This window comes from Pteropus alecto, unplaced genomic scaffold (assembly GCF_000325575.1).
Source record: "Pteropus alecto unplaced genomic scaffold, ASM32557v1 scaffold60, whole genome shotgun sequence".
NCBI classification, from domain to species: Eukaryota; Metazoa; Chordata; class Mammalia; order Chiroptera; family Pteropodidae; genus Pteropus; species Pteropus alecto.
This window is the reverse complement of record NW_006430726.1, coordinates 7013564-7030170: the sequence shown is the minus strand read 5'-3', so window position 1 is coordinate 7030170 and position 16607 is coordinate 7013564. Positions and strand designations below refer to the sequence as shown.

At 41.9% G+C, this 16607-nt stretch overlaps 1 protein-coding gene across 1 annotated transcript in view; it reads left to right on the top strand.

Moving 5' to 3' along the window:
- The window catches only part of SCAPER (S-phase cyclin A associated protein in the ER), a 176281-nt gene that overhangs the window by 76498 nt on the left and 83176 nt on the right, over nt 1-16607 (top strand). The window contains 2 exon segments of the mRNA XM_025050312.1: nt 1434-1499; nt 9780-9906. Of these exon segments, the coding sequence (XP_024906080.1) occupies nt 1434-1499; nt 9780-9906 (193 nt within the window).

Here is a 16607-nt window from a genome sequence, read left to right as displayed (position 1 = left end):
CCTCTGTCCCCAGTCCCTTCTGTTTCTCCCATTCCTCTCTCACGTCCAGTCCAACTGCAAATAACGTTAGCGCTTTGCTTTAAAACATGTTCAGCATCTGGGTGTCTAACGTCTCTGCTTGCCCCAGACCAGCTTCGCTCACCTCGATGATTGCAGCAGCCCCTGGCTGTCTCCGTGTTTCTGCCTTTGCCTCCTTGCAGTCTGAACACTCCAGCCAGAGGGAGCCTGGTAAAATTTAAGTCAGATCATGTCATTTCCTTGTCTATAAAACCTCAGATTTCCTCTTCCTGGATGACTCTTCCCACATGTATCTGCACAGCTGGCTCCCCAACCTCCTTCCGTGTCACCGCTTTAAGCCCTAGATGGACTTGGAACCCTGAATAATTTTAATTTTTTTCCTACCTTTCATAAGAGGTCACAATTACATGCAACTAAAAAGTGATTCTTTCTTCATTTTGATGTGTCTTAGTATTTTGGCTGATAGCAGTAAACGTGCATAGATTTAAATAATACATCATTTAATGTTTAATTCTAATTTGGTTACTCCTTTATTCCCAAGCATAACCTGTGCTCATTTGCCTTTTCCTTATGAGGCCTGTTGAAATTTGTGTCTTTCATGTTATTCATGAAGGACGGTTTATTTTTTCATCTGCATTGCTGTCTGGATTGGTAGACATTGCGACTAATCTTTCATAGGTAACTGGACTAGTTCTTTGAGACTAGGACTCTTTGGGTGAACAGTAAAATTTAAATTAACCTTTTCCTCCCTTTCTTTCCAAAAAAAGAAGTTGACAGATTAAGTCAACATGAATGGATTATTGTAGTGACACCTGTATTAGATTGATGACCTCTTGGTGCTGTAACCTACAGGTTCAGCCGAGCCAGAGCCTAGTTAGACAGTGGCAGAGAAGTATTATCTCAGATCTTTCCAGACGTTTGGTTTTTAGGTGGTATAAATAACAAAAGCAGAACAAAACAAATCTTTGAATGTCCGGTCAAATTATTTCTACTGTTTTTAGAATTGTTTCTAAAGTTACATGACTGTTCTTTACCTGTATTTGGTTTTGCACTATAGACTTCTTGAGGTACATAGACATTCAGCCACCTCAGCTGCCTAGTAGAAACTTAAAAGGGTTTCAGATTTAATTATCATGATTTTAACATTTCCGAAAAGTAAGCATTGTTCTGTACCAGATCTGTAAACTCACAAGTGTTTTTGTGAACCTGTTCTCTATCCTAGGAGGAAATATGTATTTTTTGGCCTTTTTTTTGATAGCATTTATAGTACTTTAAAGAAGCAGTTACAGAAACCAAAGTGTTAAAATTAATATCGTAATGTTCATGATGCCGGAAGAGGAAAAACACAGCCAAAGTTTTTGTTATAAAAATCAGCAGCAGAATAACTAACAGTGATTAAATTTCTTTCTGTTCAGGGCCAAAGAATATGAAAGTTTAATGGAAACAAAGAATTCTGGCTCTGACTCACCTTATAAAGCCAAGTGAGTATTTTATCCTACATTTTAGTTCTCCATCTCTTTGGTCTCCACCTACAAGAAAAGTTTAGCTGAACCGTCATTGTATGCCTATATTACGGGCTTTCTATCTGATGCCTAGAACTTTATTTTCCTAACACCGTGGCGTCCAGCTGGGGACGATTTTGCCAGGGGACATTTTGCTCTGGGGATATGCGACAACATTTTGGTTATCATAATTTGGGAAATAGCACTCCTGCCATCAAGTTTGTAGAGACCAGGGATGCTGTTAAGCATTCTTCAGTGCACAAGACAGTCCCCTACGGCAGAGAATTATCTCATCCAAACGTCAGTTCTGATGTAGAGAAACCCTGTTCCGACAGAACAGGTTCTGGCAACGCTGCTGGTTCTTGTGGTAGGTTCTCTTTTAGGACTGTTGTGACAGCCGCTTTGGGCAGATGAGGATTTAGACTCCATATTGGATGTCAGTGTGACTACACAATAGCTAAGTAAAGAAAAACATCAGTTTGCCTCTCTAACACACTGCCAGCAGAGGGGCATGAGAAAGGCACTCACACAGTGCCGACGGGAGTGCAGGCGGGTGGAGCCCGTGGAAGGCTGTGCGAATTGAAGCTTAGGATGTCCACCTTAGACGTCATGCTGCCCAGTGAAATAATGCAAAATGTGCCCGAATATTTATATAAAAGGTGACTTTTTTAATAGTGAAAAAGATCAAGAAACACTTAAATGCCACAAATTGAGGGATATCCGTAACAGCATAGTTATCGATAGATAGGCTATAGCATTTCAATGGAGCAATTATTTTCATTTAGAATAGAAATATTTCTGCCTGTCAGAAATAAGACACTCATCAGATAATTACTTTTATTTATTATTGTTCCAGAGCTATTAGCCAGTGCTATTCTAAAAGGAGATAAAGAAATATAAAATATTAAAGAAATTAACAAATTTATTAAGATTATTCTGATACTGTATATCTGTAAAGACCAAGAGAATCAAGTGAAAGACTGATAGAAACGAGAACTCAGTAAAATGGCTGATTACCAAATTAATGTGATGCTATTAATGACGGGCGATGTTTGCCGAGCCTTCACCTTATGCCGGGCGCTTTACATATGTTGATTCATTTACTCCTCACAGCGACTCAGTGGTCTTCATCAGGGAGCCTGTGCCTAGAGAGGAAAGTGACTGGCTGTAGGCTACGCAGAAGCATATCCAGGATATAGAGGGTCAGGGCTTTTGTTTCTGATTATCAGTTAGAAAATATAAATGTCATTTTCAGTAACAATAAAAAAGGAAACTAAGAATATACTCAAACAAGAAATTAATGAAGGCTCCGTAAAATTCAACCTAAAAATGCTAATAAGGGATATAAAAGAAGACATAGAAAGACGAGTTATACTCTCGGATAAAAGACACAGTGCGGCAACTTCTGCAAAGGTCATGCAATCCCAGTTACATGACAGCGTTTCAAAAACAGAATCGAAGAGTAAAAGAACTCAGAAGAGTAAATGAGAATTTCTAGGAAAAAATTTTTTGAGTAGGACAGAGCTAATAGATATGCAGTTAAAACCATTTTTCATTGACACATGAGTAATAATACAAACTGATGGGCGAGATTTAAAAAAAAATCTAGAAATTTAGCCAGATATTTGAGGAAAATTTAATATATGACAGTGGCAAAGTGTTCGCAAAGATGGCCAGAGGAAGTGGAGCCAGTCGCAGAGGTGAACGCCTTTGTAATGTAACGTTCCCACCTCCCGTCAAGGGCGGACCCTGTTGCCTTCCCTCCTGAATGTGCTCTCGCCTTTCGACTTGTTTTGACTCAGAGGCTGCCGCGGAAGCCATACGTGACTTTCAGGCCTTGGCCTCAGAAGTCTTGAGGCTTCTGCTCTCAGCCTTACTTTCTTGCTCCCCTGTGCAAAGAAGCCCGGGTCAGTCCCCTTGAGAGGGAGAGATTACTCGGTCATGGTGCATGACCCTTTAATCTGCTCTCGAATTGGTTTTGCTTGATTTGGTGAGGATTTTTGCATCAGTATTCATAAGGGATGCCAAGCCTTATCAGGCCTCTGCTTATGTCACCTTCGCTTATGTTCCATTGGTCAAAGCAAGTCATTTTGCCAAGTCCGTAGTCACTGTACAAGGAGACTATACCAGTCAAGGCTTGCAAGACATAATTCAGGGGGCCCTTCGATGTAGCAGTCTGCCACACAGCTTTCTCTGGACGGTCCTCTTACTTGCCTGGCTGTTCTTTTTACTTCCCTTTTGCTTATTCACCTTCCTCTCCTGGACTCCAAACATCGGCGTGCCTTCGTCCCGAGAGTTCAAAGAGAGCATTACTCCCTGGGCAGTCTCGTTCAGGTTCGTGACTTTAAACACCTAGTCACTGATAGATTTTCAGTTTATGTCTCCAGGCCAGATCTCTCCACAGACCTCCAGACTCCTGTGTCCAGCTTCCTATTTAGCATTTCCGCATGGACCCCTCAAGTGAACATGGGCAAAATTAGACTCCTGAAATTCACTCCCAAACCTTATATTATTGCTCATTTTAGAAAATGGCAAGTCAGTCCTTTATGTCGAGGGTAAAGTCTGTAGAGTCACCCTCTTTTTCTCACACTTCACTTTCGGTCTATCGACAAACTCTGCTGGCTCTCTCTTTCCAATATGTTCGGAACCCGACACTGTTCCTCATCCCCGTAGTGAAGCTTCGTCCCACCGTCCCTCTGCTCGCGTCATCGTGGCAGCCTCCTAGCCGGTCCTCAGCGCTCCTGCCCTCGCTCGCCACAGTCTCTCAGCCACAGGGCAGCCGGCATACTCTTTGAAATCGTAAGTCTAGGAAAAATGGCAGTAGCAACGGAAGCATAATTTTTTCGTATCTCTGAATGCTCACATAGAAACCACATAAAGACTTAAGAAAACTAAAACCCGATGGCGGCATTTACAAGGCCATGTATCTTCAGGAAATCCAAAAAGCGAGTGGGCAGGAACAGTCGCCACAAAACCCGTATGGTATGACATCAGCGTGAGAGAAAGCAAAGCGAACTGGGGTAACGGGCGTAAGGAAAGAGAACCCCAAAGTAACCCACAGGTTTTCGCTGGGACATAGAGTAAATCTGTTTGAGAAAAGCACCTGATGTCGTTCTCAAGTAGGCGCCTCCGCAAGGGCTCACGGGAACAATGTCGCCTTAGTTCCTGCTCCTGTATGTCAGTGATTCTCTGCCCTCAGAAAATCAGTTTTCCAGCTGCAAAATGCTTGATCCACATTTCCTTTTCTGGGAGATCTTAAATACTAATACAGAATGTACTTTAGACAATCAAAATTATTAAGAGACATCAACATAAGGACTAGTGATGAACTTGCAAGTTAAGGTTTCTTGTGGAATTATGTCTAACTGAGGGCCAGGAGAAAAAGGATGTTATGTAAGAGCTGTATCTCAGATAATTTTATAAGAAAAAGATCAGAGAGAATGGGGGAAACTTGTGTGAAAAATTGCCCATTCTTTATGGTATCGGTGATGGTCTTGTTGGTAAAGGCATTCTGAGTCTGTTGTGCACATCATGTGGGTTAAAGCAAAGGGGATTATGGAGTCCAGGATTTTTCCAGCCCCCGTACTTCTGAGACTTTGCACCCTCAGTCTGAAAGAAACGCAACAGATGTGATGTACGCAGTAGGGTTCGCTACAGCCCTTCATTCGAGCGATAGGAACTAGGAAGTGCCTTATCTCATGAGAAGTGCCGTGTGCATATGTATTTGCGCGTGTCCACACCTTCATTTCCGCCTCTGTCTGTTGGAGAGACCTGGAAACAGCAGCCATGCAGCAACAGTGAGCATCTTCTGTGCTCACTGATTTGGGACCTGAAATGTCCTTTCTCACTTGGCAAACCATGAACTTCCTGGGAAAACGCCCAATTCCAGATCTGAATGTCCTGTCATATTAGATGGCTAGGAAATGCTCACAGATGGCCAGTGTTTTGTCAGTGGACTCAGGAGCCAACTGGAGGCGTTTCCTGCTGGGATAGGAGGGGCGCTTTGCGCTTCAGAAGGGGAGCTGCTGTCACGAGTGGCCTCGGTAACCGAGTGGTCGGTGGAGAGTGATGACTCCTTGTAAAATGATTCTTGCTAATAAATGGAAATGGAGGTAGCTCTTCCTCCAGTCACTCCTCCCCTTTCCAGAAAGACTCAGAGCCGAAGCCACTAGATGGAAGAGCACCACGCAGCGGCCTGCGTCGGGGTTTGGGGGCGGCCTGGCAGCGAGTGTGGAAACCCCAGCAGGGCGAGAGGGCGGAGATGATAGCATCTCCGGGGCAGTGCAGGGGCAGGGACGCCACCTGCCACGAGTGGGGGCTGGTCCAGTAGGTAAGTCGCCCAGGACGATGGAAGGCGGGCCGCTCACTGCTGCAGAAGAGAATTAACACCGTGCCCACGGAAAGGAGCAAAACCCTGTGGCGACGCATTGGAATTGTAGGTACCAGTTTTAACGCGTATTTTCCGATATGTAGAAATAGACGTGGACGTAGATATCAACGTACACATGAGCCGTTACACATATTCATTGTAAAATAACATACTCACGTTTCCTAGCAGTGTCCACTGAGAACGCGTGCCTGGGAGCAGCACCCTGGTGTCCCTGTGTAACTGGGGGTGAGGGGTCCCCTGGAAGGGAATGTGGGGTTTTTCCCGTGAGAGGGATCCCAGCAGGCAAAAGGAACCGTGTCTGACGGAGGAGGAAATACACGTGCACTGATTTTTTTCATCTTAGTAGGGATTTCTCGAGCTCTTGTATAGAAATACAGGCTTAAGAAGGGGAACCATGTGCCTTTCACACAGAGGAGGTGAAAGCAGAAGGAAAGTTCACACGTTTGTCTTTGTGTCCATCGCCCTAGAGTGGACCCAGTCTCTCTCCTTACTCTTTCACAGATCTTCCCGGCGACCCTAACAAACTCCCCAGAAGTTCACTGTGACGAAAGTTAGGGCTCCTTACAGAGATACTTCTTACATTCATCAGTGACAGATGTGAACTTAGAATTGTCCTCGAAATTGGTTCAAGTTTTGAGAAGAAAATATCTGACCAAACAACATTCTCCACAAAGCCATTTACCAGATGGACACTTTTTGTATTTTAGGCCAGGCGTTACAGAGCCTCCACTTTTTCTTTTCATGCCAGAGAAATTGTCTGCCAGCAGAAACCCAGAGGACTATTTCTGTTAAAAATTGCACCCTCTAAAACATCTCCTATCCTTGCCCTTGAGGGAAAATATAGCTTTCAGGGCTTCAGTCCTGTGACATTCTGTATTTATTTATAGGATGAATCAGAATCCGATGCCTTTTGTCTTGAGAGGGGCTGTATTATTTGTGGTCCTTCCGTGGAGGCAGGGAACGAAGCGGAGGTTTAGCTCATGTTACCTATGCGCCCCCTTGCCTTGGCGTTCTTCCTTGGAGGGTAGGTTCACATGAATCCCAGATTTGATTTACCTCAGGGTGAAATACAAGCCTCTTGTATTCTGTGAATTAAAATGGTTCTTGTGCCTCCCTAAGTACGTCTGGTTCTCAGTGGAATGTGAGCATTCTTGGTAAGAATACTGTAGATTCGTATGCATCAGTTGCCGTGGCTGGATATTGGGTTACATGGTGTGCAGGCTGCATTCAGCCAAAAGCTGAAGTGGCTGCTTATCTATCACACAGTGAAGTTCACTGCCAGTATTCTTCCACATGATAAGGTGAGTAACTCTAATCGGATGGGACTCCAGCCCGTGTTCGATTAGAAGGGAAAAGAAGTATGTTGCTCTGACTCAGTTTTTGTATTTTTTACATTCCCTTTGCTCCTTTGTTAGATTGAGACCTTCTGTCTGTGAACAGCAGTCACGATGGTCATTTATCGAATGTCTGCTTTAGTGGGTGACGTTCAGTACATTGAGTTAATTACCTCTGATCTTCAGAAGCTTTAAAAGGAAAGAATATATGTTATCTCCACTTTTAAGAGAAAGAAACCGAGATGCAGAGTGGTCAAATAACCTTCCCAGGGCTTACGCATGCGGTGTGCGCCGGAGCCCGAATTCAGGCACGCGTGTTTCTGCCTCTAGAGTTCGTATTCATTCGTTGGCATGTCAGAGGAACTTCATGTGGATAGCTTAGGTTTAAACGAGTTCACCAGTACCCTTTTTTATCTATGTTTGCTGTCGTATTCTTTGAGAAATTTAAAAATTTTACATAAGTGCATTCGTGGAAGAAATCGTGTTCTAGGATGCAGACAGAAGCGTGAGGTTTGAAGGTCGACTGCCTAGGTCCCTAGTCCCAGCCACACCTTAACAGTTGTGAGACCTGGGGAGAGTCTCCTGTTCTGCCTAAGCCTTTGTTTCTTCATTTTTCAAACAGGGATAATAGTAATGGGCAGTGTTTTTTCAGATGGTTAAATAAGATCATAGACGTGACAGTATTTTGTAACCTGGGAGGTTATGAGTGTATTTAAGAATGTGAAGAAGAAATGTCTGCTTTAATCATTCGTCATTAAGTAGCTGTCGTGTACACTAGTGTAGAGGTGGCATATTAGGCACTGTGGACGTGGCAGTGAGCCACGGTGGGCAGGGACCACCTCCCATGCAGTGAGTGCTGTGCTTCTCTGCACTGGAAATACAGTAGCTTATAGCCACATGTGGCTGTTTAAGTTTAAATTATTAAAATTAAATCCAACTTAAAATTCAGTGCCTCAGTCACATTAACTGTATTTAAGGTGCTTAGCTGCCACCGCGTCGGATAGGACAGATACGGAACATCCTATCCATCGCTGCAGAGAGTTTTATTGCAAAGCTCTGCACAGGCGAGACTTGGACGAGTGATTTGAAGGACTGGTCAAATCAGAGAAAGTAATATGTGACCTAAGAACTAAAGCATAAGTAGGAGTTCTCTAGATGATGTGTGTGGGAGGAGGCATTCTAGAAGAAAGGAATGAAGAGCATTTGCAAAGACTGCAGTGCGTACAGAGCCCGAGCGGCAGGATTAGCCTACATGGAGGGCTCTCTCTTCCTTGATTGTCACAGAGAGACAGGAGAGTATGGGTGAGATGCAGTCAGGCTTGAAGGTTTGTGGCAGAAAGTGAGGATTTTCTTGTTCCGGTATCTTCCAGTTTCTTTATGAAATGTAAGATCTTATAAAAGCAAGAGGGAGGATGGAAAGGGTGGAGTTTTGAAAGGATTAGGGAACATATGAAGCAAGTAAACTCTTTGTAGAGAGCGAGAAAACTAGACAGACTTAGTAAGATCCTGAATCAGTAGTCATACTGGTCTTTTACGCGGTAGAACTTCTTCTCAGGGTCAGAAATGGAAGAGGCTGGCAGGTGTCAATTAATGCAGCTAAATAAATTAATGCGTGCAAGGCACTGAGAACAGTGCATGCCCAGCGTAAGAGCTGAACAAACATTAGTGGTTATGACCACTGCTGGAGTTGGCTGGTAGGAAGGTATCAACCAAAACGAGAGAGATGGGGAATGGAACATGTTTACAAGGAAGCGATTGTAATGATGGCCTACGGAATCTGTCATCGAGAAAAGTAGTCGTAAGACAGCGGGGGGTGATGTGTAGGGGAAAACGGGAGACATCTGAGTGTCTAGTGATTATCTGTTGGTGAGATGCTCCAGCAAGGAAGTGGGAAGGAAAGGCCTTGGAGAAGTAAGGGCTACGAAGAAATATTACATACTGTCCCCTTACTGGAGAATCGTACAATCTGGGTAGTATGTAGTATTTCTGGGTGAAAAGCACACGATTGCTTAGTTGTCTAATTAGTTGATAGGAGCACTGGCAGGCAGTCCAAGATTGCTTGTAAATTGGAACATGGAGAGTTTGACATTGAGAGTTTACGCTGCTTATAGCATAATATCCAAGTCCACCTTGAAGATGTCAATCAAAGTATGAAAACCTGCTCTGGTTCTTACACTCGTTTTCTCTGCTGTCGTACTCCACCGTCTCCCCATCTCCAGTTCTGTCCTAGTTTGAATGTCACATGGTAACCGATGGCAGCCGTTGCTCTAGCTAGTCCTTGGGGTGGGCAGCACCGTCCTTCCGTGCTGGTTTGTGCCTTGAGGACTTCACTTTTGTTTGGGAATGGAGAGCAGTACCAGCTTTGGGAGTGGTTCATTTTTCTCACCCCTCGGGTGCTCTGTGAAGTAGTTTCTGATACAATAATGGAAGTACCTTTTGTCTCAAAATGTTTAGGAAAATGAAATATTGTCGTCTAATTCATTAATGTCGTGATTCCCTTTCATTCATTCCTTTCCATATCATTTTGTATTGAAGGCTTCAGCGATTAGCCAGAGATCTTCTGAAACAACTGCAAGTACAAGACAGTGGGTCGTGGGCAAACAATAAGGTTTCTGCTTTAGATCGGACCCTAGGAGAGATCGCTAGAATATTGGAAAAAGAGGTATGTAACTGATCTCTGGCCTCTGGCCTCTACCTTTGTGGTTCCTTCTCACTGTGACAGGACATAGGCTGTAAGGCAGACTCTCAGTGTCCGTGTTTCTTCCGTCTCCAAAAGACAGCCACTGATGGATGTTTTTTTCCTTTTGTTCCTAATTGAATTGAAGTTGTTTTCAGTTGTTTTAATTGAAATGCTCAATAACAAAAATATGTTCTTTGCGTCATGGTTTTCTCAGTCATATTTTTGTCCACATAAACAAAATGAAATTATTTTAAATGGAATCATACTAATAGATATACAATTATGTGGCAGAAAATATAAAGCTTTGAATTATAAAGCTCATAAATCACAGATTTTCACAAAACATCGATTTCCTTCCTGTTTCCAGCAGATTTGGCAGTTTTCTTTAATGACTTAAAGTCATTAAATGTTTCAATGACAGTTAAAAAATTCTTAATTTTAAAAGTCTTTATTATGCACTATAGAAAATTTTAAATGTACAAAGAAGAAATAAAACTCCCTGCAATACCCACTATTGACATTTTGTTGTATTTTATTCTAATCCTTTTACTGTGCATTTTCTACATTATTATATCTGGCTAACTTTTATCATAAATAATTTTTCGTATCTTTAAAAATTCTTTGTAACAGAAGAACATACCACAGTTTACACAGTTCATGTCTCAGATAGTTTCTAATTTTAGTACTTCAGGTAGTGGCCAGATTTGTTCATTAGTTGCATTTTTTTGTTTGTTTCTTGTTTTCTGGGCTTAAGATTTATTATATAACATTTTATACATTAGAAAGACTGTAGTGATAAAAGTGACATAAATACAGTTTACAGCTGTGAACTCAGCACCTGACTTAAGAATTAGACTGTCCCCGGTGTGGTCCTTGCTCACCATCCCCCACATCCAAGGGAAACCCTGTGCAGAATGAAAGGGGTGTCTTTTCTCTATATTTTTAAAAATGCCTTCATTGCTGTATCACATAAATGTATTGTTAAATAATATTTAGTTTTGCTCGTACACGACCTTTATAAAATATCGTACTGCAGACTTTTGTGAGTCACGATGTTCAAAGTTACGGTTCTGAGTTTTATTTAAGCTTATAAATGTAGCCGGTTTTCATTCATTTTCTCTGTCATATAGTGAGTACTTCATTGTGTTAATACTACAGTTTTTTTGTCCCGTCTCCTGACAGCGGACACTCGTTTTCAGGAGTGGGTCTGCGGCGGGGCGGGGGGAGGACAGAGGTTAAAGGAAACATTCGCTGCTGAAACATTCCTGTGTCACCGCGAACAAACGAGTTTCTCTAAAGCGGGGAGCCTCGGGCTACAGTCTGCACAGAGTCGCCCAGAGGACTTGTTGAAACACAGATCGCTGGGCCCCCCTCGGGGTCTCATTCAGGAGGTCTGGAGTGGGTCCCAAGAGTTTGTATTTCTAAGCAGTTCCCAAGTGACACTGCTGCCGGCCCAAGGACCACGCTTTGAGAATCGTGGCTCTAGTCCAGGGCACGTGCCTCGTGGGGAATTCGGACCAGCTTTATTTACAAGGTGGTGCTCGGCTGCATTTTGGCCTCAGCCAGTGCTGTCGTCTGTCAGAGCCCAGAGCAGCGCTGTGGCAGGGCCACGTAGGCTCCTTCCGCGGCCTAACTCATCCCTCAGGTGCCAGAGGGCTCAGACACTGGCCTTTGTGAGACGTGGGCTAGCTGGTGTTCGCAGGTTTGACGTGCCTTGGGGAAATCTATAATTATTTTCACATTTGCACCGATGGTTTTGTTTTTTATGTAGGGTACCTATACTTCGAACTAAAAGGCAATTGCTTGATAATATCACCATGTGCTCCTTATCGTGATATTTTAGATTGAAGTAATCAGAGTTTTTGAGAAAAGAATAAAATGATCTTTATAAGAAAGGTATTTATTATGAAAATCTAAGAAAAGTAATTTCATTCACAAAGGGGCAATTTACTGGAATAGCACTGATTCCTCGTAATTTGGAGGGGGTGGGAGGGAAGAGTACAGTCTGGGTCCCCCGTCCGAATGGTCCGTGTCGGGAGCCTTGCTGCAGATCCGGCCCCGGGTCTCACGCGGCAGGCCCAGCGCAGAGTCCAGGCGTGCCACAGCGAGACCCTTTTGCTACTTTTATAACTAAAGTCCTTTTTACCTGTCCAGGGCAGACTCACTTCATGTGGAATTCTGTTGAGAATGTATACTGACATTTCAGCGTGATTCAGCTGATGATATTTATGGTTTCAGTCTAGGAGTTGTAAATAGCCTTCGTTTGCTTATTTGTTTAGAGAACTGCCTGGAGTAACGAAATCACTAGAGCCAAAGCCAGGTACCCAAAGAGGGATTTGAAGCAGCCTAAAGTGACAAAAGGGGGACTTAGGGGACATGGGAGGTACTCACTGAAGAATGTGAGAGATGAATATTGAGGTATTTTTCCTCTTAGTTTAGACCTCAGCATGTGGATGCTTTCTCTTGCTGCTTGACACAGTTTTCCTTAGATAGTTTTTGTGAAGTTCTGAGAACTGTCTTACAGAAAACGGGCTAAACTTGTGATGCACAAAAACACTCTTGTCACGGAAGAGATCAGGAAACTGAGGAGACTGGGGTTGCCAGGTCTCAGGTCCTTCTGGCTTTTGGGATTTTGTGATTCTGTTCAGAAATAGAAGTCTGGGAGCTTTGTTGTGTATGTTAGGCTCTTTGGCACACTTCAGCCACTCCTTTTAGAAATATGGTGGTCTGGGTTTGCACCGGCTCCAACAACAAAAGCATCTGAACATGCTGGAAAAAATAATTTCCTTAAAAGCATCAAAGAGCTAAGGAGAAATTAAATAATTACCAGTTTAAAGAAAAAGCAAGAATTGTGAAAGTTGTTCTTATCACCGAATTCCCCAAGAGCATCTGCCAAGCTGGCAAATTTGTTAGGATGTGCAAGCCTCGTAACTGAGGGGACAGAGAAAAAAGGCTCCGTGCTGCCTAAGGTGTGGAGTCCAGTGAGAGATTTCCCTTCACACAGCTGAGACCACCCGTAGCCTACCACCCGACATAACCGTGAACCCCCTCACTGCACCTTCAGAGACTGTGAAGGAAGCACCTTGGCACAGTATGGAGGGAATAAACATATGCAGCTCCGGAGCTGATTTGCAGCCCAAATTCCTGTCATCTATATTATTTCAGATGCCGATAGATTATTTCAAATAAGAGCATCTAAAACATTCTCGTATATGCATTTTCCTCATTCTTGTCATTGTATTAAATTTGCTCCAAGTGAGCATGGTTTGTATTTGCATTGACTTTTCTCATTACTCTGTGAAGGTGAACATTGAAGCTAGGATAGTAACGGCATCCCAGAAGCATTCTGTGGATTATCAGAAACACGAGACATTTGTGTGCTGTTACTGTAAGTAAACAGTGTAAGCCGATGGATTGGTCATGGAGTTTGTCCAGTTGCCTTTCATGACTTTTAGAATCCTGCCAAATTGAAATAGAGATTCAGCTGTGAATCTCTTGAACATGAATAAGCAAACCACATAGCTGGCTGCATTCATAATTTGAAATGAATTGAGCGATGTCATGTCACATGATATGTGATAGCTGTAGCAAAGCTTGCCATGTACTCTAGTGTTCCAAATTCATCTTGGAAAGTGGCAGCAGAAACTGTGGAGGGTAGGAAGGTAGAAACTCTTCCCCACTCACCCTCTTTTTTTCTTTCTGCTTTTTGCCAACTGAGGTTTGTGGCTTTTTTTTTTTTTAATTGTTTATTGGGGTAACATTGGTTAGTACGATTATATAATTTTCAGGAGCTTCGTGGCTGCTTAACACATACCTGGACTCAGGAGAAAAACCATTAATCCTTGAGAACTTTTCAACCTAATTGTGTTCAGAAAATTGTTTTCGGGTCTTGCTAGACACTGCCTGTTCACCAGACTTTATGGTTTCATTTGCTTTTGCTTCTCTTATTTTCAGCTGGACTTCTTCAGTTGAGAGGAACTGGAAAATATTCAATCCTAGTAACCTCTTATTTTTATCCCCTCACTTACTATGTTCTTAATTTATGTAGTTATTCCCTTATAGCAGATGGTCAATAACTGTATATAGTTGTATGACACCCATATTTTGTCAGAAGGTGACAAATATATGGCCCAAAGTAAAAAGAAAATGTTTTTTCATACCTTCTTCAGCTAGCTTATATTAGAAGACTATTATAAGGAAAATGGAATTAATTATTATTTCACGAATCCGACAGGTTTAATTTATATATGTATTGTAATTTTAAAAAAGAAACAAGGGAAACAAAGGGAGAAGTGTTTGTGTATTTAGTTTTAGGTGGTGGTTACGTAGGTGTGTGCAGTTGCCATAATTTATCAAACCGAATACCTAAATATGTGCATTTTATGTTAACTGTATCTCAGTAAAAACACAATTAGTTAATAATTTTAAATTGTTTATATTTTTAGATGGTGAGGCTTACCTTTACATAAACACACTGTTTTAGTCACTGTGGCTTCTTTGTGAAAAGTACTCTTTTAAAAGCAAATAAGTTTGTTATAAAAAGTCAGTGATGAATATTGATGGGGCTAATTTATAGGAACATTTTTCACACAATTTGATATTTTCTGTTATGCTTACACAAATTAACTTTGTGGACGGTTTTAAAATTCTTTTTAAAAACCTCTAGCTTTGTATGTAATGTAACTCACAGAAATTTACATAAAATACAGAATGATGAATAATTATAACAGCAAAAACCCAGTGACCGTTAGTTGAGAAATAGAGCATTGCCAACATCCCAGGACCCTCCGGCCCACCCACATTTATTTTGCCAGTCATACCATTCTCTTAATATTTGGATAAACAGTTACTTTGACTTTTTAGTAACTACTTTTATACTTTTCTTTACACTTTTAGCCCCTAAATAATACATGTTCGTTTATGTATGTCTGTTTTTGAACCTTATGTAGATGGAATGCTACTCCGTAATTTAGTGTCTTCTCTCACGATTATGTACTTAAGAATTTATGTTGTTGTAGAGGGTTTTTCCCCATTGCCGTATACTGTGTCATTGGATAAAATTACCACAATGGTATTTATACATTCCACCATTGATGGACATTTGGGTTGCTTCTAAACACGTATCCTGGTATTGAAGTGGAAGGTCAGTACCATCCCCACTTATGCTTCTGATTTTAGTCCCGAGAGTCTCTCTTTTTTTTTTAGTGTGTATAAAGGGTTGTCAGTTTCATTGGTCTTTTCAAAGAACCAACTTTTGGTTTTGCTGATTTTTCTCTCATTTTTCTATTCTCTATTTTGTTGCTCTCCTTCATGGTCTGTCCTTGTTGTTGCAAATGGCAGGATTTGCTCCTTTTCGTGGCTGAATAATAATCTGTTGTATGTATGGAGCAGAACTTCTTTATCCATTCATGTAGTGACGGGCACTCAGGTCGTTTCCAGCACTTGGCTGTTAAACAATGCCGCTATGACCGTAGAGGCGCACACATCTTTTTGAGTTAGATTTTTTGTTTCCTTTGGATGTATTCCCAGAAGCGGAATTCCTGGATCAGGTGGTGGTTCTGTTTGTAACTTTTCGAGGATCCTCCGTGCTGTTCTGTGGTAGCCGGAGCAGTTCCCAGGATTGCCCGCAGTGTGCAGCGTTCCCTCTCCTCCGCGTCCACAGCAGCAGTTTCTATTTCTGGTCTTTGTCACGACGGCAGTTCTAACCAGCATGAGGTAACAGCTCATTGCGGTAATAATTTGCATTTCCCTAATGCCTAGTGATGTTGAGCATCTTTTCCTATACCTGTTGGCCTTTCATCTATCTTCTACGGAAAAATGTCTATTTTGATTCTTTGCCCATTTTTAATTGGGTTATTTATTTTTGTTTTTGCTATTGAGTTTTTAAAAATTTATTGGAGGCAACATTGGTAATAAAATTATATAGGTTTGAAGTGTACAATTCAATAATAATCATCTGTGTATTGCATTGTGTTCACCAAAGTCAAATCTTCCATCACCATATATTTGACCTACTTTACCCTTCTATACCTCCCCCTCGCCCCCCTCCCTCTGGTAACTGCTAAACTATTGTCTGTTTCTATGAGTTTTCGTTTGTCTTGTTCATTTGTTCCTTTCGGTTTTATATCCCACGTGTGAGTGAAATCATATGGTTTTCCTACATAGTTTTTATTCTGTAATCGCTCTCAGAAGAACCCAGGTGTTCTCATTCCATGGAAATTCCATACTGATCTTAAAGGTAGGGAGACAGTGGTCAAAAATTTTTATATTTATTTATTTTGTTAATTTAAAATATGTTACCAGGAAGTGTTAAGAGAAGGCACAGGAACCACAAAATTAACTTTTTATCATGTGTATTTCTAGGTGAACGTCTGTAATAGGAAAAGGGCAATCGGAAGATAAATTTGGCAGTGTTAATAGGCAAGCCCTCACTGGAGTATTTTTTTTCTTTTTGCGAGCATTACTCTGCCACCAGTGAAGTCTCATTATTTCTAAGTGTCCTAATCAATAAGGTCATGAAAGATTGATTTCAGGAGCTGCCACTGTGTTTATGACAAGAAGCATATTGAGTCATTTACAGGAGTGGGCAGTAATTCTCCTGTGAACTAGCGAGTCGGGGAATCAGCAAGCCCATCTTACACGTCTTGAGGTGGCGAGGAAAACCTCAGTGGTGTCCATCCCTG